At 32.4% G+C, this 17653-nt stretch overlaps 1 protein-coding gene across 3 annotated transcripts in view; it reads left to right on the top strand.

The window, feature by feature from the left end:
• Positions 1-17653, top strand: part of PSPC1 (paraspeckle component 1) — a 100161-nt gene that overhangs the window by 53261 nt on the left and 29247 nt on the right. The window contains exons 7-9 of one of the 3 annotated variants that reach the window (XM_079138859.1): positions 37-94; positions 3358-3527; positions 5864-15603. The exons of the other annotated variants lie outside the window; for them this stretch is intronic. Coding sequence (XP_078994985.1) covers positions 37-94; positions 3358-3527; positions 5864-6049 — 414 coding nt within the window. The 3' untranslated portion in view covers positions 6050-15603. Of the gene's footprint in view, positions 1-36; positions 95-3357; positions 3528-5863; positions 15604-17653 lie in introns of those variants that run through there. 3 annotated transcript variants of the gene reach the window in all.

Raw genomic sequence — 17653 nt, 5'->3', positions numbered from 1 at the left:
CGATAGGTTGACTGTGACAACTATGTTTACTTACAGAGAGAACAGGAAATGAGAATGGGTGATATGGGTCCCCGTGGAGCAATAAACATGGGAGGTAGGGATTTGAAGCAAAAGCCTTCTGTAAATTACTTGTAATTCTTTGGGGGATTGTGTATCTATGCTGTTTGTGATATCTGTATACCAGCAAGAAATTAAATATGGAACCAACACTGGGAAGGTGAAATTTCTTATATTTATTAAAGAGAAATAATACAATTGTATTAAAAATTTATTTCTAGGGACAAAATTTGAAAGTGAAAGATACACTTTTGTAGCTTCAGTGAAAGAAAACTAAAAATTAGATTTGGAACAGCTCCAGAGTAGTTCATTCATTATTTGATGTAACACAATTCTATTGTAATACTTTAAAAATAAAATTTCATGCCTTCAAAATGGCTTTTTTACCTTGGAAATGGATAGTTTACAGTTTACAGTTTTAAACCTTCTGAGAGCATCTTATGAATCTTTTAAACTAGCTTTTTGTGTAACTTTGAAGCTAGTTTTATTCATGTTACTGAATATTTAACTTTTTCCCCCTTAACTATGGTATTGTACATGGAAGTGTACTGATTTGAGGTACCTATGACATGAGGAGATGAGATGTGCCTTGCTAATGCATATTTTTAAAATTGGTGTGAACTTTAGAACAAAGTAACTACATTAACAACTTCATTGATTTGCCTAGGCAGGTTGTCAGGAAAGTAGTGTCAAGCAGATAAACTGAGGGGGAAACTGTTGTGGATTATCATAGATTTTAAAAATGAAAATTTGAAAATGCCATAAATTTAAATATTGGATAATGAATTAAATTTTATATAGTCACTTCCACATTGTCCCACAGAAGCTGTCATGAAGTTAAAATCTTTATATAGCTCAAATGTACAAGCTGCTTTAAAACTCACATTACCAGGGCATACTATTTTACATAACATACACACCCATCTGATAGGTTCTTAAAACATGTAGTATATGAAATAAAACTTAAAAACTTAAAATGTGGAATGCATATAACAAGCATTTTCAATTATTAACTCCTCCTTTTTAAAAAACAAAACCCCCCAAAAAGACCCTTGCTAGTTGTTTCACATTCCTGATCAGATTATCTGGAATCATTTATTGCTGTTTACTTGCTCATTTTTTTTTTTTTTTTAACCAGTCAACAAATGGTTACTGAGCATGTCTGTTACACAAAGGAAGCATGAAACAAGGCCCTTGCCTGTAAAGAGCTCAGTGATAAAGTTAGTACATGAATACGTGATAAAATCAGTGAAGCAAAAGTATAAGTTTTAAATTATGAAATACAGTTGTATATAATGATGTACCAGTGAGTGGTTCTGAGTAAATTATGGGATAGAGGCAGTTTCAAAGATTGTCATTAATGTCAGAATGAAACTTTAACATAAAACTTAAAACTATTTCTGATGGTTCAGAGTGACCCTGAAAACCATTCTCTTTCTTTAACCATTTTATGACAGTATGCCTTTACATTCTTTATTTAGTTAGAAATTCAAGACAGTTTAAAAGTGTTTAACATTTCAGAGAATTAGGTTTCCATTTTAGCACTTAGTCTGCTAAAGTCTAATCCATTTAATATTCTCTTTTTAGTCTTCATTCAATGTGAGACTTTATCTTAATGGTTTACTCAAATTTATCAGTTAGTTGGGTTGCTGTTGAATAAGTCAAATTGTCATATTCCATCAAGTTACACTGATAGGACTGGAGGGTATAGGTTAGTGTTAGATCATGTGGTTGGCATGCTGGAGTCCCTGGGTTTGATCCCCAACACAAAAATGAAAAATGAATAAATTGTGTTGATAGAATGTTGCATTAGATTTTCTGGTGTACCACTAGTGAAATATAGATTATAAAAATATAGATTATGAAACTGCTTTTCAGGTAACCAGATAATACTAACCTTTTTTTTAGATCTTTAAGTTTAGTTTATTTATAGCCATGTAGGTGAAAGATATAACTATGGATAGTTGGGAATATTTTATTTCACTTTTTAATATCCATAGTTGTATAATTTAAACTGACATAACAAGAAGAAAGGGAAAAGGCTTTAATATTTTCTTTTTGGGGAATGTTAAGTTACAATATGTCCTAGAACTGTCCTCTACTCTTTTTCATTTCTAGATTGCAGAAACCTATTTAGAATGACAATTTGTTATTATAGTGAAGGAATTCCTTCACTATATGTTATGTGTATTCTTGGATAAAGTATAGATTTATCAGCAAGAACACTTTTGGATTAAGGAAATAATTCCTTCCTTTGAAATTGTTTACTGTGGTTGATTTGAAAAAACAAAAAACAGTATGTGATGCCAGGCATTGGTAGGGCATAAGACATCTTTCTTTTACCTACTCCTTGGACTCAACCCTATAGAGTTCAGCTACATTAAGTATTCTGTAATGAGATTGAATGAAAATTTCAGCTCCTGTTATAATATGTATTTGAGAAATTGAGTTCTGAGTATCAGAAAAATGACCTACATAATGAAACAGGAGAGAAAAAACCCTGAATTGGAATCAGCCTGTTAAAAATTTTTAATGATAATCAAGCCTGAACACTTCAAAAAGGAAAAATGTTTCAAAGAAAACACACAAAAATGTTGTCTTTGAGACTGTCATGCTCAGGCCCGATTGTAATTAATATAAGTGGATTGTTTTTGATGAAAAATTTTGATGTCTCTTTATCCCCATTTCCAGAATTTCATGTCAAAAACATCCACATCATCATATTATTTTATCTGTGTTTGGGTGCATTTGTTTCATCATAATGAATCATTTTATGTTATTTTGGTTTGGATTTCATTTTTTAAAGGTAAAAAACTTTGTAATTTGGGGAGGTATTCAATTACTATATTTAAATCAAGAATTTAGCTTCGAGTGATTTTTGTAGAAAATGGTTTCCCTCTTGAAACTTAATGTAATTTACACATTAATATTTTTAGCTATGATTTTAAGTGCTGATGATCATTAAGACTGGTAGAGTGTAGTTGGAGTTGCTAGGGAATATTTGGTTTAAAAGTAGGATTTAGTAAATGATACTGATTTTTAAAGCTTTTTAAACTGTTGGGGTCTTAAATATCCTAAAATTCATAGTTATCATATTTGTTTTATGTATGTTTGTTTTGAGGCTGAAAATTGTGGAGTGTAGGTAATGCTCTGTTGCAGAATAGATTGAGTGTCTTATTTTCAAGGAAGGAAAGTGATTTTGACAATAGTCTTGGTGTATAGATTGCATAAGTTATATAAAAATTTTAATGTTTATTAAACTAAGATAGGACAGCTCTAAGTATAGATTGTTTTACATAGATGCGTTTAGCCCAGCACCTGCTGGTAACCAAGGTCCTCCTCCAATGATGGGTATGAATATGAACAACAGAGGAACTATACCTGGCCCACCAATGGGTCCTGGTCCTGCCATGGGACCAGAAGGAGCTGCAAATATGGGAACTCCAATGATGCCAGATAATGGAGCAGTGGTAATGTATCATGAATATTATTTTGATTATATTCAATTAATATACATTTCTGCCCCAAAGATAACTTCACACTTAAACATAATTTGGCATCATTTATTTCAGCAGAAGAAAATAATAGTCACTAAAGAAAAAGTAATCATGTGAAGTTATGTTTTGATTTATGAGAAGCACTTTTTAAGTAGCTTAAGTTAAGATTACCATCCATGGCATGCTTTTGTACCTAGGTATACAGCAAAAAAAAAAAAAAAAAAAAAAAAACATTCATTACAATTGCTTTTCAGTGCTTTTTATTTGTATCCACCTTTATCAACTTTCAGTGTACTGGTTGAATATTTTATGATTGTGTTGCTTTTCTGCGTAGACTCCTTGCCTTTGGTGGGGACAACACTCCAGTATATGTGAAAATGCAGTATTCAGTAAGCATTTTTGATTAAAAAAAAATGACTTGTCTTGATTTATATCAAAGAATTTTCACTGTAAAATATTTTAATGTAAAAACATTGAAAGTTTTTTTGTATGTTCTAAACTTGCTATATTCTTTTCACAGAATTACTAATTGTTACTAAATTTAAACATTGTTTTAAGTTTTTATCTGAGAGTGTGAAGGTATCTTTGTATGGGTTCAATATTATCAAAACAAAGGTTTCTTAGTTGTAATTTTTTTATTATATATTATCAGTTAAGAAAACTGATAACCTTATCATTTTCTATATGTCACTGTTTAAATGAGGCTTTATAATAGAAAACATTTTCTCATATGGTGTTCGTTCATGAATTTCAAATAGCATTTAGAAAGAAAAATTGGCTAATTTTATATTTAGAAAAGGCAGTTTGCTTTTGCAACTTTCGTATCAAATGTTAAGGTACCATTGCTGTTAAGAAAGAGAAAACACTGCCAATTAAACTCAGACATTCCATTAGTTTTAAATACATGGTGATCTAGAGGACTTTTAAAATAAGATATTGTAGGAGTAGGGATCTGTATGTAGCTCGGTGTGTCACGCCCTGGGTTTAATCCCTAGCACCACCACCCCACCCTCCCAAAAAATGTGCATTTTAGAATTGAGGAATGCAGTCTTTTATCAGTTTTCAATTTATCTTAAATAGAGTCTTTTAAGAATTTGGAAAAATTGGGTGTCCTAACAATTAAGAGTTTTTTTAAATGATAGTTTGTACAGACAGATAAGGAGGTGGTATTATAGTATCTACGATGAGCAGATGGCACCTAATGCAATTAGTATTTGTTCCTTCAATAGAGTAGAAGCTGAGGAAAATGTCAGAAGGCTAGTAGAGCCAGGCGTGGTGCACACATCTGTAATACCAGGGGCTTCAGAGGCTGAGGAAGGAGGGTCCCATGTTCAAAGACAACCTCAGCAACTTAGCTAGGCTCTAAGCAATGTAGCGAGACCCTGTCTCAAAATAAAAAGGGCTGGGATTGTGGCTCAGTGGTTAAGTACCTCTGGGTTCAGTCTCTGGCTTTAAAAAAAAAAGAAGACTAATAAAAACTTGATTATTTAAAATTTTTCTTTAGCATATAATCATCAGTAGTAACAAAGAAGTAACTCTTCTATTTTTCTTCCCTTTCCCCTGAAAGTGTAAACTATATTTAAATATCACACTTGGTTTTATTTGCACTTGTTTTGCTACTATCCTCAAGGAGTTCTTTTAAACCCTTGAGGTTAATATGTATGGTTATGTTGTGAAGTTTTTCAAAAGATATGATTCAGATTTTTAATTGTGCTATTAAGAGTAAGTCAATCATTTAAAAATTTATTTTTCCAGTGCTAGTCTTTTAATGAAAACACCTCAGACATTTCCATATTGAAATAAGAAGTCTTTGCGTGTGTTTGGTCTAGTGCTTCATGTCTTAAAAGCGTTGATGTTGAAGTTTTTATAATGTTTATTTTTTAAAACAATGTGATGCTGCTCCCCAGTTTTATTTCTCTGATTTTTCTTTTAAAAAGAAGTATTTTTCTTTCACAGCATAGTTTCATGCAGTATAAACTTTTTTAAAAAAGGAATCAGAGCAATATCATAATACTGATTAGGCTAAAATTTCATTTGCTTATGTCATAACGGTTTTTTTTTTTTTTTTTTTTTTTTCATGAAATTGGGGCATAGCATTAGCAGTTTGTAAGTCTTCAGATGCTGCTTTTTTATTTTTAAACATAGTAACTAATTAAATTGCTCCTTTCTTCCCTCTATGTGTGATCCTGATTCTGCTGGACTTTCTGCTGAACTTCATGACACCACCACTTGGGATTTTGCCAATTTTTCTTGTCACTTTTATTTGGTGTATTCCAAATGGACTTCATATTTCTTATGTGGTATTATAGCACAATGATAGATTTCCCCAAGGACCACCATCCCAAATGGGCTCACCTATGGGGAATAGAACAGGTTCTGAAACACCTCAAGCACCAATGAGTGGTGTAGGTCCTGTGAGCGGTGGTCCTGGTGGCTTTGGTAGAGGAAATCAAGGGGGCAACTTTGAAGGTCCTAATAAGCGTCGTAGATATTAAACATTCTTCCATTCCTGGCTATTTAGAAAAAAAAAAAAAATTCAGTGGTATGCCTTTACACTTTTACCTGTTACCTAAAAGAAATGGTTTTATTGTTAATGTATGTAGACATAAAATTTTTCTTTTGTAAGACTTGAGGTTTTTGTATTTTTCTTTATTCATAAGCTTTGTAGATTAGAATGGTAATGATGATGCTCATCATTGTGAATGTTAAAATGTATTTGTGACTTAGCTAAATATAACTATGCCATAGTACTGTGAATCTATGTAGCTGCTTAATCTCAATAAAGAAATCATATTGGATCATTTAAAAATGTTATTGGTGGTATTCTCTTATGGTTTTACTAAACTTTGCTGTAACAGTAATAGTTTGGTTGCTTTAACTAATCCCAGCTGTTTAAAAAGTGAAAATGATTTTGCTTTTTAGTTTGTGCAGATAGCCCTGAAGATAGAAACTTAGTGAAAGCTAATTTGAATAATGGGGAGATAGAGTAGTATATTTGGGGTGGTGGGCATGAATTTAATTTGTATAAAACATTCATGTTCTGTGAAATCAGACTTGCTGCCTATATTTCATTCAGATTCTGAGTATTCACATACTCTTAGAAGGATTATTAAGGGTATCTTTGTCCTGTGGTTTTTTTTCCCCTCCCAAATAAATCTTCTGCATCTTGAAAAAACTGTTTGAAGGTAAATCTCTTCTGCTTGTAAAATAACATATATTTTTAATCATTTCTGCCATAATTTATTTGCTGTCAAGTCTAGATCTTACTGAATTATATAGGTAACATTACATTTTTTAAAAAGCTTCAGTACTGTTGGATTGGCAATGACAGGAGAATTTGTGTGATTTTGTGGTTGACTAGGTTCTTGAGAACATTGGTTTTAAAAAGATGATTTTGACTCTACAGTGTTGTAAATATTTTCCTGCAGTTTCACTCTCCCATAAAATTTGTCAGCCAGGACCCTCTCTTTCCAAGGAATATAGTTCAAGTATTGATTTTTAAAAACCACAAATTAACTTAAAAGTGGTGGTAGCATCTGATTAACTCCCTCATCTTTCAGATACTTATTTTGAATATTTGGAGAAAATGATTTTATCACATTAATGTTTGTTTCAAAACAAATTCATAGCTATATTTAAAAATTTGTATGTTGGTCATGTTTATTTAAAATTATATTAAGGAATTCCCTGTTTAATTTAAACTACCAATCTAATTCACCAGCCATTGATCACAGCAGTTTATTTTTCACATAACATTTTATTGAATTAATATATCAGACTTTTACCACTTTCTGAAAAATAATTTGCTGTTTTTAGGCAAACAGTATGTAAATCGTGCCTTTTATTTTTCCATGGTGTCAGTTTTTGGTGGAAGGCATATTTCAGAGAGAAATAATCTTAGTTAATTTAAATTTTTCAATAAAAGCAGTTGGTTGTAAAGCATAATTAAGGCATATTCTGTTGTACCAAGTAATGTTTTATCTGTACTATTTCATGTTATATGTTTTTGTAGACAGAACAGTGCGTTTGGAATTATTTTCTAAAACTTGGAACATTCACAAGCTTTGTGTTTTTTTTTTTCAGTTCTTTGAAAACAATTTAGAAAATGATAATCAGACTATTATTACTATTTTTCTTGAATATAAGGTGGCAGAGAGTAGAATTTGTTTTAATTTGTGATACTAATTTGGATGAGAGGACTTTTAAAATTAATTATAATTTTAAGTGGTATCGCACTTAAATCTACCTTTCACATAATGTATTATTTTATTTATCTAATCCTCCAATAATTTTTAGCATTGTGTTTTATTCAAAACTGAATTCAGATTGGGAGAAACTTGATCCTTTGATGTAAATACCAAGCTACCTTTTGCCAAGGCTGTGAAATTCTGTATGATTCATTCAAGAACATTTGAAAGCCAGTGCACACAGATTTCTTAATCTCCTGAACATCCTAGTGTCCGGGCTCAACTCTGGCTCCAAGAACAGAGTTCTACACAGCTTTTTCCCTGCATCAAGAAAATCCTTGTTCCAGTGCTTACCAAGTTTATCCTGGGAGCAGTCAGCTTCTGAGTGACAGTCAAGTGGAACATCTCTGAACTCCTAGTTATTCAGTTGTTAGTGTTTTTGTAAAATTATACAACTTCATGGCTGGTAACTCAACAGTTTTTCTTGTGAATTAGTATGCCAAGGAAGATTTTTCAATGTCATTTACATAAAAGGGCTAGACATAAGAAGGAAGAGAAAATTCAATAGTGTTAGCTTTCTAAATAAGTATGACGTCATATATGCTATCATTTTTTCCATAAAAATATTAATACGAAATCATTATATCACAGTGGGTTTTTTTTGTTTTGTTTTGTTTGTTTTGGTGGTGTGTGTGTGTGTGTGTGTGTGATTGATGATTTTAAGTAGCAGGATTTAGGTTTCATATGCTATTTGAAGTTAAAATGCATAAAATAAATGTACTTTGATTTTTCTTAATTGTTTTATTTCAGCCGTGTTTTTGTTGGCATTTCCCCAATATTTGTTTATTTTGAAAGCAAATGCATTAATAATGTTCTTGACAGATGTAGCTTTTAAAGTAGTTTGGTTTACTTGTATTTCATAAATACATTATTCCTTGAGTTTTTAAATTTTTTTCTCTTAAATCATTGCTGAGAAAAAGATTAAATATTTGTTTTTAACTCTAAAATAGTATACTAGGGGAAATTATCTGTAATTGCTATTTAATGGAAATTATCAACAAGGACAAAGACTGAGACTTTGGCTCTTGTTTTGCAAACACTAAATTATATCTTTATGGTTTATTAAAAAACATCCTTGAATATTTCAGTAACTTGCTCTTTATGCATAAAGTGTAATAATTGATTACTATCTCTGTGAATGACTAAAAGTCACTAATTCATGGGGGTTGACAGTTACAACATACATTCTGAATGAGAGAGGACAACTGTGTGATTGAAATGAAGTAATATTTTTGAAAGAATGCAATTGAAAGAATGTGATCACCTGTGTGGGAAAAGCTTTAAAAGGATTGAAAGTTAGTGTCAAATGATGCTAGTGAAAAATAAAAGGGCTATGTCATTTTGAAAAACAAAAAAAACAAAAAACCAGTAGTTTCCTGGGGAGAAGGGTGATATCTAAATACTTTGTATATAAGTTTTGTTACAACATCTAATATATTAAAATATATTCCATAATTTTCAGAGAAGTGCAATGATTTTAAAAATTGGATCTCTTTCAAGAATAAAACAATGAATACTTTTGTATTAGATTCATAAATATTTTTCTGTATTTACTTTCTCATTACATTATTTGTAGGTGTGGGGTCTTGGGGGCAGAAGGGAGGGGTAACTACTTCAGAGCAGTGTTTATGTTACTCTAAATATTTCAATACCTAGCTCCAAAAAGTAAGGACATTTTTAAGGTCAGTTTCATATCAAAGAATACTGATTTCCACATATCAAAAACCACAAGTGCATTTCTGTTATATATAAACGAGCATGGGTTTATTTTCTCATAAACTAATCATATAATTAAATAAATTGGCCGTATCCTTATACTTTACACAGGAGCATTATCATTTCCAGAAGCCTTCATGACTACATTTTAAAAAATAGGAAATAATTGTCCTTGTGTTCCCTTTATTTTCTAAAGTTGTATAAAACAAAATATGCATACAGTTATTTCCTAGTTGAATTTCTGATCAGGTAATTTAGATTCTTACTCTGGATATAACAAAAAAAAAATTGCAGATACTTGTGTCTAATCTTTAAAATCTGGATTTATATGTTATGTATTATATTTGCCTTTTAAGATGATCAAAAGTGGTATTTTATGTTTTGTAAAAAATATTTTGAGGGTTTTGTTGTTTCCTGGTTACTAAATAACAACAGTAATTATTGAAGTTTGAAACTTAAGATAATATTTAAAGCTCTACCATAGTGCTGTGTTATCTTAGCGTTTTATTTGCCTTTGTCTTTTTTTGGTATCGTGTTTAGATTATAATACCTATAAAAAGACCACTTTGTTGAAGTTTTTTGGTTATATTTTTATTTGCAGGGTGAAATTAGCAGTATGTGTTTTCTGTTCTATACTTTGATTTGCCTTTTGAGAAAAAGAAGCTTATTATTTCCAGGTTGAAGTTACTGAAACTCTTAACATGATGTAGCCAGGGGAAAAAATTCAAGTATATTGTTTTATGACTTGAATCACCATTATTGCTACTAACTCTTCCTCTGCAGCAAATACTGTGTTTTGTTGATTATAAGAAGTCCAAGTTATAATTGTTCTTTGGTTTTGTTTTCCTGGGTTAAAAAATGAGCTTTAGAAGTAAAAGTGTTCAGCTTGTTGGTATCTATAAAATTTCACTTTTCTTTTGCAGTATATAATCACCCAGATTTTGGGTTAGGTTCTTCACACCCTAAGTTAAGATAGAATTAGTAAAATTAGGAATAATTAAGTAAGTGGAAGTGTACTTAGTTTGAGTGTATGATCTTTTCTTTTTAATTATTTAAAAATAACTTAGTCAATAAGGTTTTTTTTGGTGTGGTTATTCCTTATAACACAGGGCTCTGCCTTGTATTGACAGTACTGTAAAGGATCTTGTATTTCTTACTCTATGTAAGTGGTTTGTTGGTGGTGAAGACTTTCAAATTTTTTATATAGACAACCTCACAATTTTCATTTTATATTTATATTGTACATCTCATAAAAGGTAGAACATCTTTGTATATGAGCTAGTGTCAAAAATTTCATAGCCACAGTCAAGTTTTGTATTTTTTTCCCTGGCTCTCTGAGGTATACTTTTCCTTGCTTTAGCTTCTTTTATGGGAAAAGACATTAATGTTTGTCAACTGAACCAGGCTTTTGTGAATATGAATGAGATTTTGTGTATATTTTGAGGTTTTTACAAGAACTCTGTAAATATAATCCTGTGCTTTATTAACTTTGCCATGTTTGGACTTTGAGTTACCTGCATTTTTATTTTTATATGATATTGAAATAATTTATTTTTGCAGATTATCTTAAATTTGGAAATGCAGAAACATTTTATTGTACATCATTTTTCTTCAGAATATTTGCACATTACTAGATAACATAAATCAGTATCAAATTTGAGACATTCCTTAGATATAAATTTGTTGCTTAGTGTTTCTATGTAATTGAATCTCATATAACCATTCTGTATAATTTAGTAATTTCTGTCCTTTCTGGAGTTGGAGGCAATCCTGGTAATTTGCCCTGTAGTACTTAGCATATGTTAATTCTTTGTGCATGTTCCCACACTTGAATATTTTATAGATTAGCATAACTTGGGAGAAAACAGTTCAGCAAACTGAGAACAACTGAAGTAATCACCTAGAAAATGATATTTTCTTAGTCATATAGGATTTATGGGGAGCCATGCCATTCAGAATTGCTCATTATAGCAATGTGTATTCAGAGGTTGTACTATGCACTGGCCCTTTTCTAGGGCTTACACCACAATAGTGGAAAAAATTCATCCTCTAAATTAAGGGATAGCAGCCATGGACGTCCTTCTAAATCGGTGGTTATCAAAACTTAAGCATGCTTTAGAACCACCTGGGAGGCCCGTTTGAAAAAAAACAAATCTCTGGGCTCTCCCCTCCAGAGTTTCTAACTCAGTGGGTTACAGGTAGGACCAAAGGATGTGCATTTCACAAGTTGCTTGGTGATGTTGATGTTGGTAGTTTGGGGACACCACCCTCCCCCCCCCCAAAAAAAAAAAAAATGAAAAGGGCATAGTAGAATTTTTGACTGTGTGGTTTCGTCGTCATGCTTTATTGTTCCAGTACATTGTAGGTTGTTTAGAGTCCTTGGCTAGTCTTTGAGACAACCTAAAACACCCCCAAACATTTTCAGTTGTTGTCAATAAAAACAGGGTGAAAGTTTATTTTTGACTAAGAAATGTACTAGCTACTGAGTGCCCCATGATACATGATGTGTGTTTCTTATACTTTTTGTGAGCAAGGCTTTATTGTTAGGTTCACAAACCAGTTATTTCAAGAAATACAGAAAACATTTTGAAAAATTTATAAAATAAAAAATTTTCACTAAGCTGATTCTCATCTGTCCATATAATTATCATAAACAAGACAGCATAATAATCTTGTTTTTATACCATTATTTTTGGACATGTTTATGCCTGATGGATGAAGGTACTAGAAAATTGTCCTTGTCTTTGCTTTACCATCCTGGCAAATGTGCCTGGAATGATACCATTTTTATGGATTAAAATGATTGCTCGACTTTTACTTTGTGTGAGTTTGTCTTTTACTTTTCTAGATTAAAGATAAAGTATTTCTTAAGCATATTCACATCATAAGTATATGTTAAACAATTTCAATTTGCTTTGTAGCTTCCATTTCTTAGTCATATTTTAGAAAGCAATGCTTATCACATAGTTCACATGGGCATCTTTAAATAATTTAATGGTAAAAGTTTATAGCCTTGTGAGACATTATAAAGATTTGTGGCAATACATACATGTGTGTGTACTTGGTGTTTATTCAAAATTACGCAGTATGTTTAAAAATTAAGTTGATCTATAATGAGAGCACATAGTTATTATTGACAATTTCTTCACAAAAATTGTGACTATAAAAACTTGATTCTGAGCTTTTCAGTGTATCAGGTAATTAACTTTAGTAAATATATTCTAAGAATATCTGTATGGGAAACACTTTATTATAAAGTATAGAGACATTTCTAATTGGAATCCCTCTGATCCTGCTTCTGAAGACCACCCTAGTATAGAATTTAGTGTCTTCTTGATTTTTCCCAGGAAATGAACATTGATAAAACTTTTTTTTCTTTTTTAAATACCAGGGATTGAACCCAGGGAGACATAACCATCCAACCACATCATCCCCAGCCCTTTTTTATATTGTATTAGAGACAGAGTGTCTCTGAGTTACCTCACTGAGTTGCAGAGGCTGGGTTTGAATTCTTGATTTTCCTGCCTCAGACTCTGGTTGCTGGGATTACAGGCATGAGCCGCCATACCTGGTGACAAAACATTTTATGATAATTTTTTGTGAACTAATGATATGCTTAACTCTATGAAGGCTAATTCATCTGTAATCAAGGAAGTCATCTCATCTGCCCTTTTGTTTATTAACACTGTGCCAACTACACACTTCTCCCATTTTATCTGTTCTGTTCAGTAGTCAGATTCCATGTAGCTTGCAAGTCCAGGACCAAGATACTAGGCTGCTTCTACTGAAGGGTGGCTTATTAACCTATTTTCCAAATAGGAATTTTCATGCAGGCTAATAGTGAGAATAAGGCATTTTAAAAAAATCTTTGTTTAAAAAAAATTATGTAAGTACTAGATTTCTTAATATAGTTTTTTTGTACCGAATAATCAAATTACTTTTAACTCCTGTGACACTAAAATGATTAAAAAGCTCTACAAAACTCAGTGTTTACCTTTACTTTTAGGCACATGAATGCAGGAACAAATAGTAAATGTTCAAAAGGCGTTTGTCTTGAATTTTTGCTGTTTGACGTCCTGTAAATTACTGAAGTCTGATTTTAACATATAGTTCCCTCCACCCATGTGCATATTTTCAGCCCCAATGTTACTTCACTGAAAGGCCATAAGAATTTTAGATCATGTTTGATCTGTTCCTAGTTTTTAGATTTATGCATGATGATTAATTGAGGAAAATAAAACCTTTTTTTTAATTTATATGTTGTGCCACACTGACCTTTTATCTTGAGCCATTGTATTTTTAAAAAATATTAGTATGGGGATGATCAAAAGTTTTGGGAAACTGATAAAAGCTTGGGGTTTTAGAAGTGGAAAATACAATATAGAAAATGTATATTCACATTCTGCCTTGAAATATGATGTGCTTAATGTATGTGTTACTTAGGTTAGAGATAAGGTAAACTAAAGTTTGGGAGTTCATACTCTTAACTTTAAACCTAAGAGTGAATGAAATATTCCTTAGATTGGTGAAAATACAGATTTGATCATTGGAATTATTTAGGAATTACTTGACTGGAAGATTACCTGTCACAGACACTTTCTGTTCCTTTTTCTTACAGGTTATATAAAAGCAATGATATACTTGTAATTTAGCAGCATTTGAAAGTCTTATTTAAATACTGATTTCCTGCAGTTGCTATATTGACAGTAGTTTCTTGAAGACTGGGTATGCTGGATACAGCTGTGAACACAGTGTTTCTCCCCCTTATTTGTGTTCTAGACCTAGAAGAGCAAATAAAGTGGAAATGCCTTACTATATAGTTGTAAGTAAGGGTAGAGAAAATGAGCTACTACTTTAGATAAGGAGACTAAAAAAATGCCATCTTAAAAGATAAAAGGAAAAATGTTGACACCCACCCCACCCCCCAACCCCCTGTGCAACTCTGCTGTCTAGGAATGGTCACATGCAATTGTTGAAACTTTGGAGTGGAATTAGTGAGACTGAAGGACTGAATTACTTTAGTATAACTATCTTTGAGTCTTAATAGTATAAGACTGGTATCAAACATTGAATATACTTTTGGGTATATGAATCTACTTTTGTATCTTCAGTTTTACATAATCTAAATATGTAAGTTTTTCTGAAGAAAGTTAATCTGAATTGGTTGTGGAAAGGCATAGTATGAAGAACAGAATATTAAACATCTGACTCGCTGAAAGGATAATATTTGAGATTTGATGGGATAGGCTATTAAACTAATTTCACCTTTTTCTTTTTATATCCTCCTTTGATGTGGTATCCAGGAAATTGAAATTGCACGTCTTCAGTTATTTTTCTTCTGTACGGTGCTGGTCTAGAGGAGTAACTTTATCAAATTCATATTGCTTCTTTTCATGATTATAATATTAGAATCCCATTGTACAGATAATCATTATGTAATTCACTTATTATTACCTTTTAATATGAATAATGTAAGGTTGTACAGTTACCACTTAGTGCTGTTACAAGGTCAGTTTCATATTTATTGGTGTTTGCCAAGGTGCAGGAAAGGAATTTGAGCTCCCAGTTCTGAAGAAGTAGGTTGTATATGTAAATGTTTACACTCTATAGTTTTCACTTTTCTTTTGTGTTTATTGTCTACTTGATAATATCCATAAAATTTTTAGCAAATTTAACACCTGAAAAATTGTGACATTCAAAAATTTTTCTAACATTTTTTGAGATTGTCTTGTTCATTTATTTGTTCATCTAAAATATTAGACCTAAGAGTAGGTGACCTTACCTATCATATAGTGATTTATTCTCATTTAGTAGCAAGTCGTTATTAAGTGTTCGCTTGGTGGATGAATGACACCAGTTGTACGACAGGCATGGTGTTTACTAGTAATGCAAAAACGCACAAAATAAGGTTCTTTCTCTTTTGGGAATTGAAGTTTATTGACCATCATTAGACTTGTAAGTAATTGAGTATAGTAATAAATGGCATAGAAAGTGTTCTGAAGTGCTGGGGATATGGCTCAGTTGGTAGAGTGCTTGCGCAAGCACGAAGTCCTAGGTTCAATCCTCAGCGCGCGCGCACACACACACACACACACACACACACAAAGACCAAAAAAAAAAAAGTGTTCTGAAAACTAAGATGCACATACCCACTTATTTTGGGGAAACTGCACTAGGATGATAACCTTTTAGCAGGTCTTAAAGGTGAGTAAGTACTTGCCAGTTGTAGCTTTTTGGATGGGGAGAGGCTAATTAAGGAGGGTTGTGGGATGGCAGGATGGTATGGTCAAAAGAGTTAATGGTAGTTAACAGAGACCCTGAATAGATAATGAGAAGCTGTCTTAGGAAAACGAGACTGGAGTGGTAGAGAACAAACAAGATGTAAAGTTTAGGGCATAGGGATACAGTTCAAAGGTAGGATGTGTGCTTAGTATGCACAAGGCTATATGTTTAATTGCCAGCGTGTGCGTGCACACGTACCTGCACACACACACACATTCATGCACACACCTGAAAAGTTTGAATAAGATTGTGATTGATCCAAGTTAATAAGTTTAGATTTTTACCTTTTAGGTGACTGAGAGTCCGCACAGATATTTTAAGTTTTAGAGTGACTGAACAGTAATGTTGTAGAAAGCAGATGGACTACATTAATCACTCACCTACCTCCCATCATTTCCATGATATTTGAAAGAATATTTAGAGGCAGTGAGGACCGTTTGTATTTCAGATAGGAATAATTAAGAGAGAGTGAATTTAACTGACTAGTATATTGGGATGAAGGAGGCAAAGTGTTTTAGTAGTTTCTAGTTTGAATGATGAAAGAGTACTAACAGACTGCAAAGGTAAGTGTTTTCAGGATTGATGGTGAACGAATATAGCCCTTAAGTGAAAATGAAGGTATAATCTGTGGGTTAATATTTTGGATTTGGTGCTTATAGGTGGTTTGTTGGGGTTTTTAAACACTAGAAAATATCTGTCTGGCACACAGTACTTTCATGGCATCATCTATTATTGAATATGATGCCTACAGTTTCCCCTCTTACCCATTCTGTTTTTTCATTGCTCTTGGCAATTTACTGCCACAAAATGTCTAGTGCAGCCTTTTAGAACAATCACGTCCTGGTCCTATCACTGAACTAGTCTCCAGCCCTTTTTGATTTTGTTTTAAGACAGTGTTTCACTAAGTTATCAGGCTAGACTTGAACTTTTGATCCTCCTGCCACAGACTTCCAAGTTGCTGGGAATTACAGGCATATACCACCTTGCCCATGATCGCTCTGCTTCAAATGCAGTAGCTTTCTATCTGAATTAGAACAAAATTGTAGACCACAGAACTTGAATTTTTTTTTTTTTCCTCTTGGTCTACCTTTCAACACTATCTTTCCCTGAACCTCAGAAAATCTAAGATGGTTCCTCCCTCTTACAAATATTTTCTATGTCTCTTCCCAACTGAATTTCATGTCACCTCTTTTCATTCATGTGACTTCATCAATATATGATACTAATTTGTATCTACATTTTGTTTGTATCTACATTTTGTTTGTCTTCATTAGTATTCATACACAATGTTAGTCATTAAGTAGGCTGCCCTGTGTCCATGAGATCCATAGTTGTGGATTTAAGCAACCTCAGATTGAAAGTATTTACCAAAAAAAAAAAAAAAAAAAAGTATTAAACATGTATACTCTTTTTGTTACTGTTCCCTGCACAATACACTATAATAGCTGTTCATATAGCACTTACACTAATAGATATCACAAGTAACTCAGATTGAAGTATACAGGAGAATGTGTATAGGTTTTATGCAAATACTGTACTATTTATAACTTGACCGTTCATCAATTTTGGTATTCAAGGGGTTTCCAAGAACCACTCCTCTGAGGATTCGAAGGAATGGCTGTATTTCTTGCCTTTTCTTTTTTCTTCTTTTTGGGTTGCGTATTGAACCCAAGGGCGCTTAATCACTGAGCAACATCCCCAACCCTCTTAAAATATTTTATGTAGAGACAGGGTCATGCTAAGTTGCTGAGTCTGATTTTGAACTTGTGATCCTCCTGCCTCAGCCTCCCAAGCCACTGGAATTACAGACATATGCCACCACACCCGACTCTTTTTTTTTTTCTTTTTCTTTAA

The sequence above is a fragment of the Sciurus vulgaris genome, assembly GCF_902686455.1.
Source record: "Sciurus vulgaris genome assembly, chromosome: 4".
NCBI classification, from domain to species: domain Eukaryota; kingdom Metazoa; phylum Chordata; class Mammalia; order Rodentia; family Sciuridae; genus Sciurus; species Sciurus vulgaris.
The sequence above is the reverse complement of the archived record's forward strand: the minus strand, read 5'-3'. Positions and strand labels throughout refer to the sequence as shown.